General features: G+C 42.1%; 1 protein-coding gene across 1 annotated transcript in view; it reads left to right on the top strand.

Annotated features, from left to right (window-relative positions):
- KCNU1 (potassium calcium-activated channel subfamily U member 1) overlaps nt 1-19253 on the top strand; it is a 162313-nt gene that overhangs the window by 130068 nt on the left and 12992 nt on the right. The window contains exons 23-25 of the mRNA XM_060001141.1: nt 11343-11439; nt 14704-14928; nt 16433-16619. Of these exons, the coding sequence (XP_059857124.1) occupies nt 11343-11439; nt 14704-14928; nt 16433-16619 (509 nt within the window). The remainder of the gene's footprint in view (nt 1-11342; nt 11440-14703; nt 14929-16432; nt 16620-19253) is intronic.

Raw genomic sequence — 19253 nt, 5'->3', positions numbered from 1 at the left:
TTCCAATGGATGTATTTTCTGATCTCAGTTCCAGTAGTGTTTGTTTGTTTGGACTTTGATGCAAGTGCAAGGGAAATTTCTGTATTTTAAGTTCATTTAGCTGTTCAATTGAGGAGTTTCCACCTATCCTTCCATTGTTTTGCAAAGATGATAAATCTTTGAATTAAATCTCATTAACATTAACATGTGAACATTTGCAATTGATTTTGATGGTAAGAACACTAACTTTGAATGCCAATTTAGCAAAATACCTTTGAAAATTTATTTCTTTTCATTAGATCTGTAATATGAAAATATATTTATTATGATTATTACTATATTTTGAATATCATCAATGGGAAACTGTGAAAATTTATTTTCGGTCTTGTTATATATCTACACAATATCGGTTTTGTGTCTTGCCCCGCAAGCTTAACATGTTTACTACCTGGCCCTTCACAGAAAAAAATTTTTGATCCTGTTCTAGATAGTTAGGTTGACCAGTATCACATCAGATGTCTGGAAATAAAAGGCAGAGGTTAAGTTCGCAAAGGCATTAATTCTCATCCCAAACTCTTACTAAAAGTTTTGAGTTTAGATTAAAAGGGTGTTGAACAGCTTGGAAAAGTAGAGGTGAATAAAGACTGCCGTGAAGTGCAATAGACTCCTTAATTATATAATCTTAGTTTCCCGCTGAAACTAAAAAAATAATATAGAAGATAAAAGAATCAAAGAGTTGAATAAAATCAAGACATCTGAAATTTGTTGTGGTTTTGTTAGACTTTTGCCCTAGAATCCTGAGTAAAAGAGAATGGGTTCCTGGCAGATGGTCAAATTGAAGAGGTTGAGAGAAGATTTCACAAAACATGTAGTTTTTTTACTTTCACAGAGTGATGAGAGCTCATGCATAACTTAGAATCTTTTTCCATGGATATTTTGATAGGGAAGAGAAAGAGATTATAAGAAAGAATTTGCATTCTTGCAAAACAGTCCAGAAATGACCCACCAGGAAGTTAAATATTATTTATATTTGTGTTAAGTATCCGTATAATTCTAAACAGATGCCAGTTTACTCTAGTTTATAAAAGCCAGAGCTTCTTAGCTGAAAACCTTGACAATGCATTATTTTGAGTCGTCCATTTGGTCTACAAGGGCAATGAAGCCCTCTTCATGCATGCACTTCTGCCTGCTGGGTGACTAGTGGTGGACCATGGGGTGATCTTGTTTGTGCTGTGAGACGTAGCAAGAAAGATGCAAGCCGCAACTCGCTTATCAGCATACACCATGGTTCCACGGGACAGGAGACATTTAGGTGTGTGTATGTTCGGTGGTGATTTTTAAATTATAGGAAGGTTCCCAGAAAGGTTATAGAAACTCTCTTTCTCTCTCTCTCCCTCTCTCCCTCTCTCCCTCTCTCCCTCTCTCCCTCTCTCCCTCTCTCCCTCTCTCCCTCTGTCCCTCTCTCCCTCTCTCCCTCTCTCCCTCCTATAAATGGCTACACCTAAGTAGACAATTTTGGGAAGGCAATGCATGACTCCCCGAAGTATCTTTCTGGACCTTAGGCAATAGGGGGAAGTGGTGGGGCATCCAGATGGCTTCTTTTTTCTTTTTTTTTTTTTTAACATCTTTATTGGAGTATAATTGCTTTACAATGGTGTGTTAGTTTCTGCTGTATAACAAAGTGAATCAGCTATACATATACATATATCCCCATATCTCTTCCCTCATGCATCTCCCTCCCTCCCACCCTCCCTATTCCACCCCTCTAGGTGGTCACAAAGCACCAAGCTGATCTCCCTGTGCTATGCGGCTGCTTCCCACTAGCTATCTATTTTACATTTGGTAGTGTATATATGTCCATGCCACTCTCTCACTTTGTCCCAGCTTACCCTTCCCCCTCCCCGTGTCCTCAAGTCCATTCTCTAGTAGGTCTACGTCTTTATTCCCGTCCTGCCCCTAGGTTTTTCATGACCTTTTTTTTTTTTTTTAGATTCCATATACATGTGTTAGCATACAGTATTTGTTTTTCTCTTTCTGACTTACTTCACTCTGTATGACAGTCTCTAGGTCCATCCACCTCACTACAAATGACTCAATTTCGTTTCTTTTTATGGCTGAGTAATATTCCATTGTATATATGTGCCACATCTTCTTTATCCATTCATCTGTTGATGGACACTTAGGTTGCTTCCATGTCCTGGCTATTGTAAATAGAGCTGCAATGAACATTGTGGTACATGACTCTTTTTGAATTATGGTTTTCTCAGGGTATATGCCCAGTAGTGGGATTGCTGTGTCATATGGTAGTTCTATTTTTAGTTTTTTAAGGAACCTCCATAGTGGCTATATCAATTTACATACCCACCAACAGTGCAGGAGGGTTCCTTTTTCTCCACACCCTCTCCAGCATTTATTGTTTGTAGATTCTTTGATGATGCCCAGTCTGACTGGTGTGAGGTGATACCTCATTCCAGATGGTTTCTTGATGCAACAGACCTCAGCTTCAAGAAATCCAGAAATGAATGTCACCTATGTAGTCACACATACGAAAAGTCAAGTACTTGATGTGCTGCAGAAACTTAATCTCAGAGGCGAACAAGGCAGTATGAGCATCCTCCTCCTGTCCCGTTGTTCTCATTCATCTTTAATGCAAAGACCTAAAACACAGGGGACATCTCAGTAACAGTGCTCGAGACCTTCCTTCCCTCTCACCCTGTGACTCCTGTCTCCCACCTAAAAAACCCAACTCTTACCTTTCACCCCTAAAAACAGCCCAACTTTAATCACTTCTTCTTGTTAAAGAACACTAACCACAACCATTTCCCTCCCACCAGAGACCACTAATTCTAACTTTTCACCTTTAATCAAGGCAGGCCACTTTTAAAAAATAACCATCTTGTAACACATAGCAGGGGAGGAGGGCTCCGTGTCACAACTGATTCCAAGTGGCGTCCATCTCCATTCTCTCCGTTGCTGCTTGACAGGTCACGGGTGCTAAGGACAGTGCTGTAGCGCCCAGAATGCCTTTATTCCATAGGCTTCCCTCCAGAGATGGCTTCCAGATGTGGGGAAGTTTTTAAAGTCTGTGGCCCTCGACACATCATTAGGTCCTTCCAATGTTTCCAAAAATCTGTAATCACCAGCATACTAATAATTTGTCTCCATTTTGACCTTCAGCCCCAGGGATTTCAGAGACACTAAGGAATGTGGATAAGAAGACTTCACAAATAACACCCTTTTAACAGAAAGAAAAAAAAAATCCAGTAGTGTCCACGTATCCTGGAATTATGTCCTCTACACAGTTTGTGTACCTTTCGGTTTGATACCCTTCCCTCTCTTTCTCTCTCTCTCTCTCTCACACACACACGCACACCCAGGCACTCATGCACACCCACACCTGTAACATTCTGATGGATGCTATGTTTTCCCCTCCTAGTGTCTTTGGTGGGGGGTATTATTAGTAATTGTCAAGGCCAAGCCTCTCAACCCACTGCATAAGGAAAGCATTTTTGTCACCCTAATCTCTGACCCAGGCTCAATCCCTTAAAACCTTAGAAAGTATATCAATACAATGAAAAATGAACTAGTTTTCAGATATTTCAAATTCCTATCTCCCACTTCCGTTATCTCCCCACAAAAAGTAATAGTCTTTTGCCTGAAATTTGCATTTGTCTCACGTAATGTGTTTTTTAAGATCAAAAGTATCGGAATAACTGACTTAATCGTTCATCTCCTAGTCCATTGAACAGGGAAGATTGTATCCCATACTGTCTAAGGGAGGAAAATATTTTTTATTCAGATCAACTTCTGTGTTCACTGTGTCGTTCGATATTTATAAAGTGTTGGAAAGGGCACCTGAAAATACAACCTCATGCTGAAAAGATTGGCTAAGGCATTCTTTCCCAGGAGAGGTGAGGCTACCCTGCCCAGGGCACAGACTCCAGCCTTTATTAAAGTCGCTGCTGCTCCAGGTATTGTCTCATTTGTCCTCACATTGTAGGAAATCCCAAAGGCAATATCCACAAAATATCAATATAAAGGGATTTAAATGAGGGTCCATCTGGGGAATGGGTGAGGAAGAGGAAATTGTCCTTGTTTATCTTTCTCCTCCATCTCCCGTCTGGTAACAATTTTAAGTTCTTAGATGCCTACATGAATGCTTTCACAGAATACGCTCTGCAGAGAACCTGTCAGTTTACACCCATCAGAAATAAAGCAAAACTGAGCAGAGAGATGTCACGTGTGAGCTCAGATCTGGGTTTATCTAATGGAAACACCCTCCCCTTCTTGCCTTAACCTGGGCCAGGGCCATTCTGACCTCGGGTCTAACTTCTAAGGCAAGAGGGTGGAAAAAATGTCTTTGCGGAGATTTCAAATGGTAAACATGGAAAACAGAGGCCATGGATTTGATAGACTCCATCGGGAAAGCAGCATTTAAAGGCAAACAGAGCACCCTACTCACAGCTGATTTGGTTTACACTAGAACACAGTTTACATTCTCCTGCGTAGACTGAAATGAGATTACAATGATGTCCTGAAGTTTAACACCTCTCTTTTTTAAAATATTTTCAGATTTTTAAAAAATCATACCAACACTCTTTACCACTAAAGTCAATAATTCCTCAATAACTTAGGGAAGGTGTTGTATATGCCAGGAATTAGGAGACAGGAACAAGAGGGAATCTGGAAGATACAATTTGCTGGAAGCTTCTTGTCGTAAAACCTCCAGGGCTCCAGCCACCCAACTGTCTTTCCTTCCATTGAACATCAGCCAGAATTACCTATAAACGTGGAGGTGTGGAAGGAGTTCTGGGCACAGCGTTTCAAGGCTTTATTCTTCCTTCCCCCTTCTTCCTCTCTCTCTAGGAGCTTTTCAGATTATCAGGGAAAAGTATCCCCATTCTGGCCGTCGAGTGACCAGTGTTAGTACTGAAGTCTCTTGTCCGGAATACCAGAGTCTTAAGCCAACCAGCAGAGTCGGTTATCCTAGCTGCCCCACAATGGGTTTCCTTTTTTTTTTTTTTTTAATTAATTTTTATTGGAGTATAGTTGATTTACAATGTTGTATTAGTTTCTGCTGTACAGCAAAGTGAGTCAATTATACATATACATACATCCACTCTTTTTTAGATTCTGTTCCTATATAGGCCATTTACAGAGTACTGAGTAGAGTTCCTGTGCTGTACAGTAGGTTCTTATTAGTTATCTTTCTGGACCTTAGGCAATAGGGGGAAGTGGTGGGGCATCCAGATGGCTTCTTTTTATATAAGAAAAGTTATATATAGTATATATAACTTATATATACTATATATAATATATATATATATAACTTATATATACATATATAGTTATATATAGTATATATGTTATATATAGTTATATATAGTTATATATATATAACTATATATATAGTTTTATATATATATATAGTATATATATAAGTTATATATAGTATATATAACTATATATAGTATATATATAGTATATATATACTATATATAGTTATATATAGTTATATAACTATATATAACTATATATAATTATATATATAGTTATATATAGTATATATAATTATATATACTATATATAATATATATATATGTAACTTATATATACTATGTATAATATATATATATAACTTATATATATAAGTTATATATAAGTATATATAAAGTTATATATAGTAGTGTGTATATGTCAATCCCAGCCTCCCAGTTTATCTCTCCCACCCCCAGATTTCTTATTCCCCTCCTTCCCTAAGGTTTCCCACATGATTACCAAGAGGGCTTGGAGCTTTGGAGATAACCAGCCTGCTGTCAACGTATGTCACGCCCCATGAGATTTTGTGGCAGGCTTTCTCACTTTTTACCCAGTAAAGGAGTCTCAGCAAGGAGATCTGGTCAAGCTGCGGGTGGGAGACGCAGAGCCTGGTATTCCCTTTCCCCTTCTCGTCAAAAAGGACGTGATCACAGAGGCTTTTTTTGTGTGCTGTACGCGGGCCTCTCACTGTTGTGGCCTCTCCCGTTGCGGAGCACAGGCTCCGGATGCACAGGCTCAGCGGCCATGGCTCACGGGCCCAGCCACTCCACGGCATGTGGAATCTTCCCGGACTGGGGCACAAACCCGTGTCCCCTGCATCGGCAGGCGGACCCCCAACCACTGCGCCACCAGGGAAGCCCCCACAGAGCCCTTTTTAACAGGGAAAGTGAGTTGTGCCCGTCACCCTCCTGAGCTCCTTCCCCGGTTGCTTGGTCTTGAGGCTTCTCAGCGCTCACAGGAGCCCTTTTCCACTTGCCCATGCCCAGGTTCCGAGGCGAATGGGCTGCAAAAAATAATCCACATTTTTACGCCTTATGTTTCCCTCCAAAGTAAAAATAATGCTTTGTAATGAGTAAGCGGCATCCAGGTGAAACCAAGAAAAATGAAATCATAATATGACCATAAAGACTCATATTCTGAAGTTTGACTATAGCGTGTGTGTATGTGTATAGAGGTGTGTGTGTATGTGTGTAAGTCTGAGAGAGAGGTGGGGGGAAGCAGAGATTATACAGCGTGCCCTCACATTCCTAAATTTTAGGTGATTTCCTCTTTCCCAGAACACAAAAGGTGGTAGTCAGAATTGACAATAAATGACTACTTCCAGGTTAAGTGTGAACTGCATAGCCTTGTCACTACCTGTGCCAAAGTCCCTGGGGAGAAGGCAGTTGTAGCCTGCAAGATACAGAATCCTCAGCAGCACCAAAGGCATCCTGGGACTGAGAATTTTCCCTCCATTTTTGGCGGGAACTTGATGGCTGCTTTCAAGAGGCAGCGGCAAGGGATTTTTCCAAAGACTGAACCAGGAAGGGCACTGAAACTCCTGGAAACAGGCACACATCCCTCCTCTCCTCCCCAGCGCCCAGCCAAGGGACTTGTCCTTCTCTCTGTGCTGAGACTTGATGAAACATACCGTTTTTATTCACCTCAAGTCTGGAGCAAAAAATATATTGTTCTGCATCCAGGCCAGAAGACTCTCTCCTAAGAATTTACAAGCCACCTGTGGAGTTTTAAAGAGGTTTCAGATGGAATGGTCACGCGCCAGGATTTCCTAACACATCCAAAAACGAGACCTGCAAGACAAAAAAAGGAACTGTCGGTGCTTTCAGAGCTTTCTGATAGATACTGTGAAAGGGAGGATCTCATCCATTGATGGATCATTTTCAAGAATCATCTGAGTCAAGTCTGTTTGTTGGAGGAAATAAGGAAGCAGACTTACACTCTAGGAAATCACGCTTCCTGACCTGGCACTGATACCTGCCCCCCACCTTCTTAATGGAGGTTTCCCTGCATGGCTGGATCTCTGTCTCATCGGGTGCCACCATTGGAAACAAAAGGCACATGGTGCTTCGTTTATATTTTCCTTTAACTGATAGGATTCATACAAGATAAGTTGCTATGGGCACAGGAGGAATAGAAGTTCTCTTCAGAATGGTTCCAGAAAGCAGAGAGGAAAGGAGCCTGCCTTCCTTAGCTGAGCTATGTCCAAGCTTGTGCTCACAAGACATTTGCTTCATGAATATCAAAGCAGCCTGAAGAAGGCAGTTGTCAGCAAAGAAAGCTGGCGGCTTCCTTCACATATGGCTCTGCACATCCACAGGTCCTCACCCAGCACACTCAGCCTCTCGGCTTCCAAAGGTGGAAGGCAAGACCTGACTGAGGACATTTCAGGGTCCGTTACCACCTCGGTTCTCCCAGGGAAGGTACCACACTTTGCTCGGACAGTAAGAAGCCTATCTTGTGACTAGTGAACCAACCCCACCATCACCCCAACCATGTCCTGCTGAGGGCACTCTCTGATAACTCCCACCTTATTTTTCCCAGCCGGTCTTATACAGAAAGACCCCCTCACCCAAGAGGCTTCTCCCTGTGGTCAAGATGTGGCTCTTCTTCTTTGCGCTGAATGACCTGGATGGTGCCCTGTGGCTACCTTTCCCTCCAATAGAGTCAGCCTTTATGATACAATCCTTGTTTCCAAGTTCTAAGACTGCTAGTACTGCACATTCTCATAGATGATTTATTAGTCTCTCTAGGGAAGTATATTTCTGAAAGAATCATGTCATTTGCAAGGCATATGGCAGAAGGGAGCTTTAGTTAAGGGATGGTGAGCTGAATCGCATCAGGTTTTGCTTTAGCAAGGACACTGGATGGATGCCTTTATGATGAAGTGGGTCTCCTCCAGCCTTTTCTTTAATGCAGGTCTCCAGCAGGTGTTTCCTCTAAGGCATATCTGTTTTCCATAACATCAGAATGAAGAAAGATGTTTTCTGTGACATCTTGGCTACATAGATCATGCTTTTTATTATGATAGAAAAGTGTACAGTGATTTATTTGCTACTCTGGGTCAAGTTAAATATGCTTGGGAGAAGATCATCTTCTATCTGCCAAAAGGGCCTTTCATCTCCAGACCAAGGACTCTCTATTCATTATGGGGGGTGGGTGCGGGGAAAGGAAGCATTAGAAGAAGTGGCAAAAGAGCTGAAGAAAGTGACCAGAAGAAAAGTAGGGGAAGTTATTGTAGACAGGGGTGCTGTGGGCAGAGAGCAGGAAGCCACCTCCTGAAGGTAGCTCGGGTATATTATATCAACACCTGAGGGCCGGTGTCTAGGAAACTACGCATGGAGAGAAACAAGCTGCTATGAATGAGTAACGCAGCCAATTCTCCAAATCCTGATAAAAATCAAAACCAGACTAGGGTCTTGGTGTGCTCCCTTTAACAAGCTTGGCATAAAGCCAACACCGTGGTCCTGTCTAGCCATCACCATTAAGAGAGCCTGTGTGGCTTTTAGGATGCTGAGTTGGGACTCATGACTTATGGATATTTAAACCACCGAAAGCTGTTAATTTGAATTAGCAAGATACCTCATCTTGGTCAAGCTGACCTTGAGGTTTAACTTTACAACATCTTCTGCCTAGGTAGATGACTAGAATCCACTAACTTTGTAGGTAGGTCTCAAATGGAGAGGAAAATAAGGGATGGCTCCTAGTCCTTGACTGATCTCATTAGCAGTTAGCCTCTCTACTTTTCTAAACCCTTCTCCAGTGCCTCAAGTCCCCCACCCCAGCTTCTCTGTCTGGGTCCTCTCTCTATCCCATTAGTTTAGGTCTGATGTTGATCTAAGTTTAAGTTCCTTTGTCTGAAAAAGCATGACTTCAGATAGTAGTTTAGAAACTAACCTGGTTGAAGAGAGCAAAATACGTTGGATCTGAGTCTTTGAACCAGGTGTTGAATAACAAGCTGTATTAATTCACAGGGAAAACCCCTAACCCTTCAGCACAAAGAACAATAGGTCATATTAGTCCCAGGATGTATAGTAAAATCTCACAGGAGAATGCTGTCATAAGCTACTGGTTACCGGGACTGAACCTATAGTGTGACATAGTACGGTACATCAGAAAAGGCATTTCAAGGCGTAGTAACAGATGTTTTTAAGTAGTAAGTACCTAAGTAAATAGTAAAAGTTTTTGTGATCAAAGAAGTGTGCAAAAAACACTGGATTATACAAATTTTAAAGGATATCTCTTTTGCAAGACTTTTCAGAACCTTTGATATGCTAAGCTGTGGGGTGAATTTCAAAGAGGGGATACTTCTCTAAAAATTTATTTGCTTACAGAAATCATTTCCTCGGGACTTCTCCAGCTGCTAATACTATGGAACGTGCATTTTGGAAAAGGTATTTGTATTAGAATAGGGCAGACTAATGCTGTGGGAGCAACCGTGAAATCTCAGTGGCTTAGCGCAACAACGGTGTCCTTCGTGTTCACGTTACATGCCCAGCGCAGGTCAGGGAGGCAGGGACTCGGCTCCACGTAGCCACTCATGTACTCAGGCTGGCCATTTCTGCAGCAGGTTGGGAGGGAGCCTGAAGAATCACATGAGGGCTTCTCCCTACATCAGCCATCACTTCTCACATGTCATTGGCCAGAATGAATCATGTGGCCCCACCTAACCCACCCATCTGCTAAGGCAGGAAAGGAAAATTGGACATTGTGAGCACCAGTAATCTCAACCTCAGCATTATATTCAAGTGTCAGCTTTACAGTCTGTTAGCTCTTTGACTTTTATCCGTAAACTAAGGGGTGTTCTTTAAAGTCTCTGAAAGAGACAGAAATGCTCAGCAGATATTTCAGATGCTTCCCATGTTCCTCAGCCCTGTAAAGTGAGCAGGAGCCATGTGACTCATTCTGGCCAATGAAATGTGAGCCATGTGACTCGTTCTGGCCAATGAAATGTGAGGTGCAATGACTTGTCGATTTGGGCCAAGGCAGTTAAATGCCTGGGCTCATCTCTCTCTCTTCTCTTGCCTTAATGACCAAGGGGGATGCATGTTCCAGGGGGTGTACCTTTAAGATGGTAGAGCCTCTGTCCCCCTAAGACTCTGAATGGCTGTGTAGAGCAGAGATATCTGTTCACCTCAGTAAAATACATAGTGTGGGTGAGAAATAACCTGTGTTGGGTTAAGCCCTTGAGATTTGAGGTTGTTTCTGCAGTCTATGCCTGGATTCTCTCGACTTGAACAGGTCCTTTCTAACCCAAACCTCTCTGTGATTCTTGAAGGGTTTCCTTTCTTCTCTCACAAGCACATATATATTCCTTGGGATGGGAGTGGGGTTTTTCAAAAGCTCCTCAAACCCTTTTGGTGGTTGAATACATGACATGACAAGCATTGTGCCTGATGGCAATGGAGGGTGATGACATGGACGGCTTTGCTGAGACTTAGACCAAGGTTTGAGCAAATTTTAGTCAAATGAAGGCTGGTGATGGAAGCTGTAAAGGATGCAAGCTGCATTTAATAAGTAAGGATGTTTCAAAAGAGACCCATAAGAAAAGATATGGAAAGGAGACAAGAGGAAAACAGGTTACGGAGAGAGGTATACCACTCATGATTCGATCTCACAGCCTTTTAAGCTCTGTATTCAGGTGCGCAAAACACCTCTCATGATTTCTCCCAAGCAGCAGTAGCATCAGCACGGTAGCAAAGTTAAGAGCAGAAGTGACCACCCTCAAGGCAGCTAATCTAAGTTAGAAAGAGAGACTGGTGTGTCTGTTAAACATACACACACACACGTACGCACACACGTACACACACACACAATTCTTGATGGCTTTTGCCCAAAGTGCTTAGTATGTCTTCAGCTGTGAAGACATTCAGCCCTTGGTGTCCTTCAGACATGTATCTCTATTTGGGGGTCTCATAGACCCGAGGTCATCTTCCTTATGTTATTCTTCACTTCGGGTTTGAGGCTCCAGTGAGTTTGACGTCATGCTTTGTTACACCAGAGCCCCCAGTGTTCCCAGGCTAACTTTCTACATTCTCCGTATCTAGGGCTTTTCTATACGAAATGGAGCGAGAGTCTGACCACCTCGATAGCAGTGGCATGTTTCACTGGTGCAAAGCCACCCCTTTGGACAAAATGATTCTGGTAGGTGATCTTGTACCAAATCTCAGGTAAAATAAAGCTCCTTTTAGGGTAGATGATGTCCTTCCACTAGTCATAAGCACCTGCCCTTTCTCTTTGTAAACGGTGAATTTTGAAGGAAAAACATACCTCATGAGCCATGTGAATGTACGCAGAATAACAGATGTGGCGTTTGACAAAGGCCATGTGGGTAATACGATGCCGGCATTTTAAATAATTAGATCAGATTCTTCAACTACTTTCCCCCTCCTTTAATAGTTTAGCTGAGTCAGTTATTCAGAATAATGTTCCCCTGAAACTTTGCTGTTTTGCTAGTAAATCTAATTGATTTAAATGCACCAGGGGAACAGACTATTTACAAGAACTCTGTGGTCTTTCTTTTTTTAATTAAATAAAAATTCCCTTAATTAGTTTTTAAAGTTTGGACTTTCTGTAGTATTTTTTCTTGAAGGTGGTTATACTTAAACACATTAGCAAAGGACGTATCTCCAAAATGCTCAGTCCTCCCACCCCACACAGCATGAGGGAACCCTTGTAGATGCTAGAATCCTGTCCTTGTCTCTGTCCTCTTAAGGGGACAAACTAATTCACCTCACTGAAATGCCAGCAACCAAGATGCAAAAAGCCTTGCATATTATCCCAGGCTCTGATACCTGCATTATGGAACCCCATCTATTCTCATTTTCCAGAGTTGGAAACTCAAGGATAATCTCAGTGGTTTACCTTGCAAGCAGTAGCTGGTAAATTTAAGTAATAAAAGATGAGTTTTTTAATTAAAAATAAACTAATAAAAGATGTCTGCATGTTGTAAGAACCCTATATAATTTGTTCAGCTGTGACTAATGGATCATTTTGTATTTTTCTTGCTTTCCAAAAGTAGTTCAGTTCACTTTTTTCTGTTAAACACACACACACACACACACACACACACACACACACAATTTTGTAGCTCAGTGCCAATGTCCTGACAGAATATTTTCCAATTTTTGTCAAAAGCATGATCAATCATTTGATCAGAAGTACAAAATTGTCAGAGCTGTCATATCAACTGGAAAACTGTTAGGGCTGCTGAAACTCCCCATTTTAGCAAGTATGTCTTATTCTGAGTGAAACATCCGTTGAGCAGGAAGGCAAACGTGTTTCTAGTGGGAGGGAAATCTTTAGAAAGGTTGGGAGGGGGTTGCAGATGGAAGCATCCAGGAGACCAAGAGATGACAATAGCAGACATTTTCTTATACCCTATTTACTGAGCCTGCAGACAGGTTGCTGTGATAGAGCAACTCTATGTGGAATATAGTTCAGAACACCAGCTGAGTCTTCTGATAAATTTAGAAGGGCTTCTAGTTTAAGAAATCCTAAGAGTTTTGAAACTGTGACTGTAGAGGAGAAATGTCCAGATTACAAAATTTGGGCCAACTTTGAACTTGGTTTGGTTTGCAGAAAAGTCAAATGGAAGTTGTCGATTTGTTACTTGGAGCAAATAGCGCATCCTCCCCTTCCCCCCAAAAGCCACCATCTTTCTCAATTGGGAGACAGTTTTGTGCTGCAGTTCCTTGGAGAAATTGCCTCTCTAGCTGTGCCCATTAATTGCACTCTGCCATGTATCTCGTTCCTAATTGTTTAGGTCTACTAAAAAGAGCAATTTCTGGATTTCAGGCCTGTTACATTAAATACTGTTGGAGGCTTCATTATTCAAGTTAAAACTAATCGAATTAGCCAGAGACAATTATTCAATAGATTTGGTTAAGATTCATATCACTCTCTGGAAAGGCTCTCCAGACAAGTAGCTTCGTTTCCCACAGGGCCATTCCCTTTGGAATTTCCCAGTCTATGCTAATTGGACAAACTATGCTATTTCCCAGTCTATGCTAATTGGACAAACTCTAATTGTTGAGATGTCAGATGTGACTTATTTATCCTGTTAGATTTCAACAGCCCCTGTTTCACAGAAGCTTGTCCTTTAACCCAGCAAGAAAATGGCATAAGGATGAATGATACATCCCTTTGAAATAGCCTGAATCTTCGTGTGCTTGGGAAGGTAGAACACACTCAAACAGGAAGTGCTTGTAAATATATTTAACAAGTTCTCTACCAGCTTCCAAGGGTCTTCCTCTGAAAATCTAGGAATTCAGTGAGATTCAGATTTGATTAAATAGTTACTGAACAATAGTTAAGGAGCTGAGCGCTGAACTTTCAATATATTATTTAATTTCCACAACAGAATTAACTTTTATTTATTTTTAAACCATTTAAACAAAGAGATTAGGGGTCAGTGAGGTTAACTAGTTTGTTTATGGTCATACGCTAATGACTACCAGAATACAAAATCAGTGCTTATTCTACCTATCCCAGCACCGTGAGAGTAAGATATTGACTCATTCCCTGAAATCAATCACAGAGACTTAAAATAAGTCTCCTACAGGACTATCATCCCTTTCTCTAAAGTTACACTTATTGTTTTTAAAAGTCTCTATGAATGTGGGGAAACCTAATCTAAATATCCGTCACGTATATTATTTTGTCTTCAACTTAAAAGTATAGGGGAGATGTTAAAAATTGGCCATGCTGATAAGAGTATGAGACATATTGAAATGTTTGGGATCAAATGGAACTTTTGTAACCTTCACATTTATTTTGTGCACTTTTCATGATAAATTTCCTCAACTCTGGAATCTATTGAATCTGGGCAGTATAGTAGGTGAGGCCATATGAAATTGCCAATATTCAACCATTTTTGACCCAGAAAAAAGGCAGTTTCATATGGTTCACGCTAATATGTATATTTTCATATGTATGGAAATCGGCTGAAAACTGCAGCATGTTGTGCGGCTGGGGGTTTTTCAGGGCTCGCTAGAAGACAAGTTCAGCAATGGGATTTGGAATGTTTTCGTTTTTCAGTGAGTCGTCCTGTAGCACATACGAGGCTAAAAACATATAATGAGAATGAGAGCTGTTTTCCCCATTTGGTTCAATGATTTCATGATTTCAATGATGCCGATCTGAGTTTGCACTGAGGCACTCCAGGCTAACAGAGAACTGGAAAAAGCGAACTAAGAAGGAACTCCGGAAAAGATACATAGTTTAATTGTCCCATAGTGGATAAGTTCCATGCTTTTTATGAGTAATTTGCAAAATCCGATCATCCTTATGAAAGTGCTAGTGTGAATGTAAATACCAAGAAGAGTTGGGATGTGGGGAAGGAGCCCTCTTTAAAGGACTCTCATCTTGTTCCTAAAAATGACCAGACTCTGGCCTGCTTATACTTAGAATCGAACTGAGAAGTCAAAACATGAGTTTCGGAACCACATTGTAGCGTGTGTCTTTGGAGATGCCCACTCAACACTGATGGGGCTTCGGAATTTTGTAATGCCATTGAGAGCTAGCAGCTATACCCGTCAGGAGCTGAAGGACATTGTGTTCGTTGGGTCTCTGGATTACCTGCAGAGAGAATGGCGATTTCTCCGGAATTTTCCCCAGATATACATTCTGCCTGTAAGTGTCACAGTAAGGGATAGTGAATATTTATAATGATAATAATACTAACAGTACTAGGATTAATAATAATAATAATAAATCAGTAGTAGCTCGCACTTATACCTGGTACCAGAAACTGTTCTAAGCATTTTGCACGTATTAACTCATTTAACCCTCCAAATAACCCCATGGTATAAATTTTAAAGATGCTGAACTTTAGGCACAGAGAGAGTAAGCAACCCGTCCAAGTTTACACGGCAGGTAAGTAGCAGGACTAGGATTTAAATCCAGACATATTTCATGTTTTATGTCACTAACCATGTTTATGGTCTTTATGTAATAGAGTTTCTTTGCATTTCTAAATCCGATTCTGACCTAATGGCTAAGCCTAAGCTGATACCAGCCAGCCTTTGTGCTCTGACTTTCTCATCTTTTCTGGAGACTCGCCTTTTATGGAACACATAATGCCACGTGGTCCTTGACAGATGTATGAAAAGGAGGAATTCTGAGGAATGGATCCATTATGCATATGTGGCATTGTGGTTGTAATTGTATTTGCTCTGAACCTTCACAGGGCTGTATCTCATTATATGCCACCATTTCCGTGGATTAATATATATATGCAGTGTGAAACGCACCAAAACTTTTGATTTTTCAAGAAATAATGCTAGCAACACATTAGGAATATTCTTCAAAAACGGTTGTCTCAAGAAACAAATTGTATTTGTTTTTTTTTTAAATGTCACCATAAATGTCCCCGCACCACCGCTTACTTTAGTCCATAGCAAAGGAGGAAAGGAAATGACCAGGAGCCTCCAGATCCAGCTAGTGTTAGAAATCGCCAGTGTTAGCGTCTCAGCCACCCGATGGTGGGACCAGCTCGATCCCTGCTTCTCCACCAAAGAAAAGCAGCAGCTGCCACTTTGCTAATTAATCCAGGGTACACATGCAGTCACCTGCAAGCAAACCTGCGAGGACGCAGAATTGGCTTTTATTTATTTTTTTTTTTTTTGCGGTACGCGGGCCTCTCACTGTTGTGGCCTCTCCCCTTGCGGAGCACAGGCTCCGGACGCGCAGGCTCAGCGGCCATGGCTCACGGGCCCAGCCGCTCCGCAGCATGTGGGATCCTCCCGGACCGGGGCACGAACCCGTGTCCCCTACATCGGCAGGCGGACTCTCAACCACTGCGCCACCAGGGAGGCCCCAGAATTGGCTTTTAGATCTGGACCTTCTGTGATGTTTTTCCCTCACCACTGCTACCCTTACTCTGATTCTTTTCTTCCACTTGAGTCACCTCAGTGGGTTTAGGCTCCGCTCTCTCCACTCCACTTCGTCCCATCCAGACTTGCTCGCAGAAGGGATCTGCAAAATTTAGTCACGCTCAGATATTCATGAACGATAAGGATAAACGTGTCAGATATCAGGTAACTAAGTCTTAAAACCAAGTCAGTGGAGGCTTTGGCTCAAAAACTTGCATCATCCACAAAAAGCCACCACCATGTACCCGGTTTTCTCTCAATAGGGATCTGCGCTCTATTCTGGGGACCTTCATGCAGTCAACATAGAGGAATGTTCCATGTGTGCTGTCTTATCCTCCCCATCTAAGTCATCCAGCAGCCCGACCTTGGTGGACATGGAGCCTATCATGGCCACGCTCAACATCAGATCACTTCGGATTAGCTGCTCAGCCCAGACACCCTCAGAGCCACGTAAGAACAATACCCTGACGGGAAGAGGCTAGAGAGAATGGGATCAGGAAGAATTAACTCCTCTCTGAAAAACTTTAATGATGGAGAGGAGGAGAGGTTGGGCCAAATGACCTATAAAATCCCGTCCAGCTCTGAGAATTCTGTACTAGAATTAGTGGACAGTTGAGTCCTTGGGAATCCTAGTCAAATGAAAAATGATGTCCATCTTCTAAATGGAATGCACATAACACTGTTTTTCTCCCATCTTAAAGAAGATCATGGAGTTGTAAGTGCTGTTATTGTTATGAATCAGATATCAGTGAGCATAGCCATTGGTATTTTATTATTAACAACAGGTGTTATTATTGTTAATCGGCTCTCATTGGGTCCTATAGGTGTTCAAGTTACTATTCTTAGTTTTGTGACTGAGAAGTTGAAGCACACATTCTACCACACTATTTGTGGACTAGACTACAAAAAATCTAGTCCAGTCTTTGGTGGGTGAACTTTGGTAGGTGAGCCAGCTACTTCACAGACCCTCACTAAACAACCAAACACCGCTCAGCACCCAGGATTTCAGGGGTTTTTGCAAATAAATAAATAATAATAATAGCAAAGCACTTCCTGAATATCAAAGGGCATTGAAAATCCCGACTGAGGAAGTGTGAGCCATATTCTGCTGAGCTAATCTGAAGATGTATAAAAACGCCTCTGTGTTCTGCATGTCAGTCCTTAGCAATTAGGGTCACTCAGATTTACACAAGATTTGTGTGTGGGTTGAGTGTGTGTGTGTGTGTGTGTGTGTGTGTGTGTTTGCATCATGCTTGCAACTTTCTAAAATTGGACAGAAAAGTGTTCACTGTGTAGGCAGTATCATCAATGTAGAAATGAAAACTGCCTGCTGGGTAAAAGCAGAGGGTAAGCTGACAACACCGTAAGCCACCTAGCTAATCATTGGGTGACTTGTCCTTCCTATTATCATTTTTTAAAATCTCACATCCTATACAGGCTAAAAAGATATAAACCTATGATTTTTTTTTTTTGCGGTCCGTGGGCCTCTCACTGTTGTGGCCTCTCCCATTGCAGAGCACAGGCTCCGGACGCGCAGGCTCAGCGGCCATGGCTCACGGGCCCAGCCGCTCCGCGGCATGTGGGATCTTCCCGGACCGGGGCACGAACCCGTGTCCCCTGCATCGGCAGGCGGACTCTCAACCACTGCACCACCAGGGAAGCCCTAAACCTATGATTTGAATTCTGGTTTCTTTTATATCTGGTGATTCTCATCCTTTCACTTATTCATTCAACAAGAATACGTTGATTTTGTATGTGTCACATACTCTGCTAAACTGACAGGACTGGTAGGAGGAAATACAGGAGAGAGGGGAAAAGGGTTGGGAAGAAGGAAGAGAAAATGAAAGAATGTCACAGTATTTGAGTCATCATGCAGTGTGAGTAGGTGCTCTCCCCAACGGCAAAAGGGAAAGTTTAGGGAAGAACATATTGTGTAGACCTGGCACCTTTCCTTGTGTGGATGTCATCGTACCCATTTGTGTGACAGGAAATAGAGGTCCAGACAGGCTCTCCTGTGCTGCCTAACACAGGAAGCAGCAGTAAAGTTACATTCTGAGCACATAGGAATAGCCAAGGACTGCCACTCAGAAACCTCACCCATTACTCCGGCGTCACAGGAATCTACCTGGAGTTTGCATGTGGAAATTCCCAACCCTCAGGGAAGCCTGTTTGGTTCTCTTAACCATTCTTCCTATCTCATACGAATACTCCTCTTGCAGCATACCAAGCAGGTGGCAATGGGAATGCCCCCCTCCAAGAATTATCAGTATAAAGGATTGTGAAATTCTGCCAGGAGGGAGAAAACATCTTCCACGCTGAGCAATTTCCTGTCCCTTCTTCTGAGACAGTGGTTCTCAGCCAGGGGCGGTTTTGACCCCAGAGGTTGTCTGACAATGTCCGGAGACAGCCTTGGTTGTCACAGCTTGGCGGGATGCTATTGGCCTCTAGTGGGTAGAAGTCAGAGATGCTGCTAAACATCCTGTAGTGCACAGGTGCCATATGGCCATAGGACCAAAGTTGAGAGCTCTCACTCTGACATACCTGCTGAGCCTCGTGTGGGCTCAGCGGGCTCTCCCACACCTTCATGGTCATGGCAAGGTTACACGAAGAATCCATCTAGGACCACCAAGGCTGTTCCATACAGTGGTTCACCCAGGGATGTTGGAGGTGGTGGGACAGCAAGAAGGAGGACTCTCCAAAGGACCAGGCCTCCTGGACATCCCCACGGAAAACTTCAGGTTTCTCACTGATGCTCTAATTACTGCCCTGTCACGTCACAAGGACAGGTTGGCAAACCTAGGTACTGAACTAAATAATCTGTGCCATAATCTAAACATGTAACAGTAATTAAGTCTGACAACTTAATATGCTCTTGAAATTTAAATGTACAGTAGTAATCTACAATTAAGCAATCTTTTGCTTAATAATAGCACCCTGCCAGCCTGGAAGAATTTCAGGTACAATACTGTGTACTACTAGGTAGCAAAAATATTGACATTAGTAAAATGTACCCAGGCTATGATCTGACACATATTCAAATTAACCGTTGCTCTACCAGAAAAGATGGAGTTAAGGCGGAAATTC

Source organism: Delphinus delphis, chromosome 21 (assembly GCF_949987515.2).
Source record: "Delphinus delphis chromosome 21, mDelDel1.2, whole genome shotgun sequence".
Classification (NCBI taxonomy): Eukaryota; Metazoa; Chordata; class Mammalia; order Artiodactyla; family Delphinidae; genus Delphinus; species Delphinus delphis.
The sequence above is the reverse complement of the archived record's forward strand: the minus strand, read 5'-3'. Positions and strand labels throughout refer to the sequence as shown.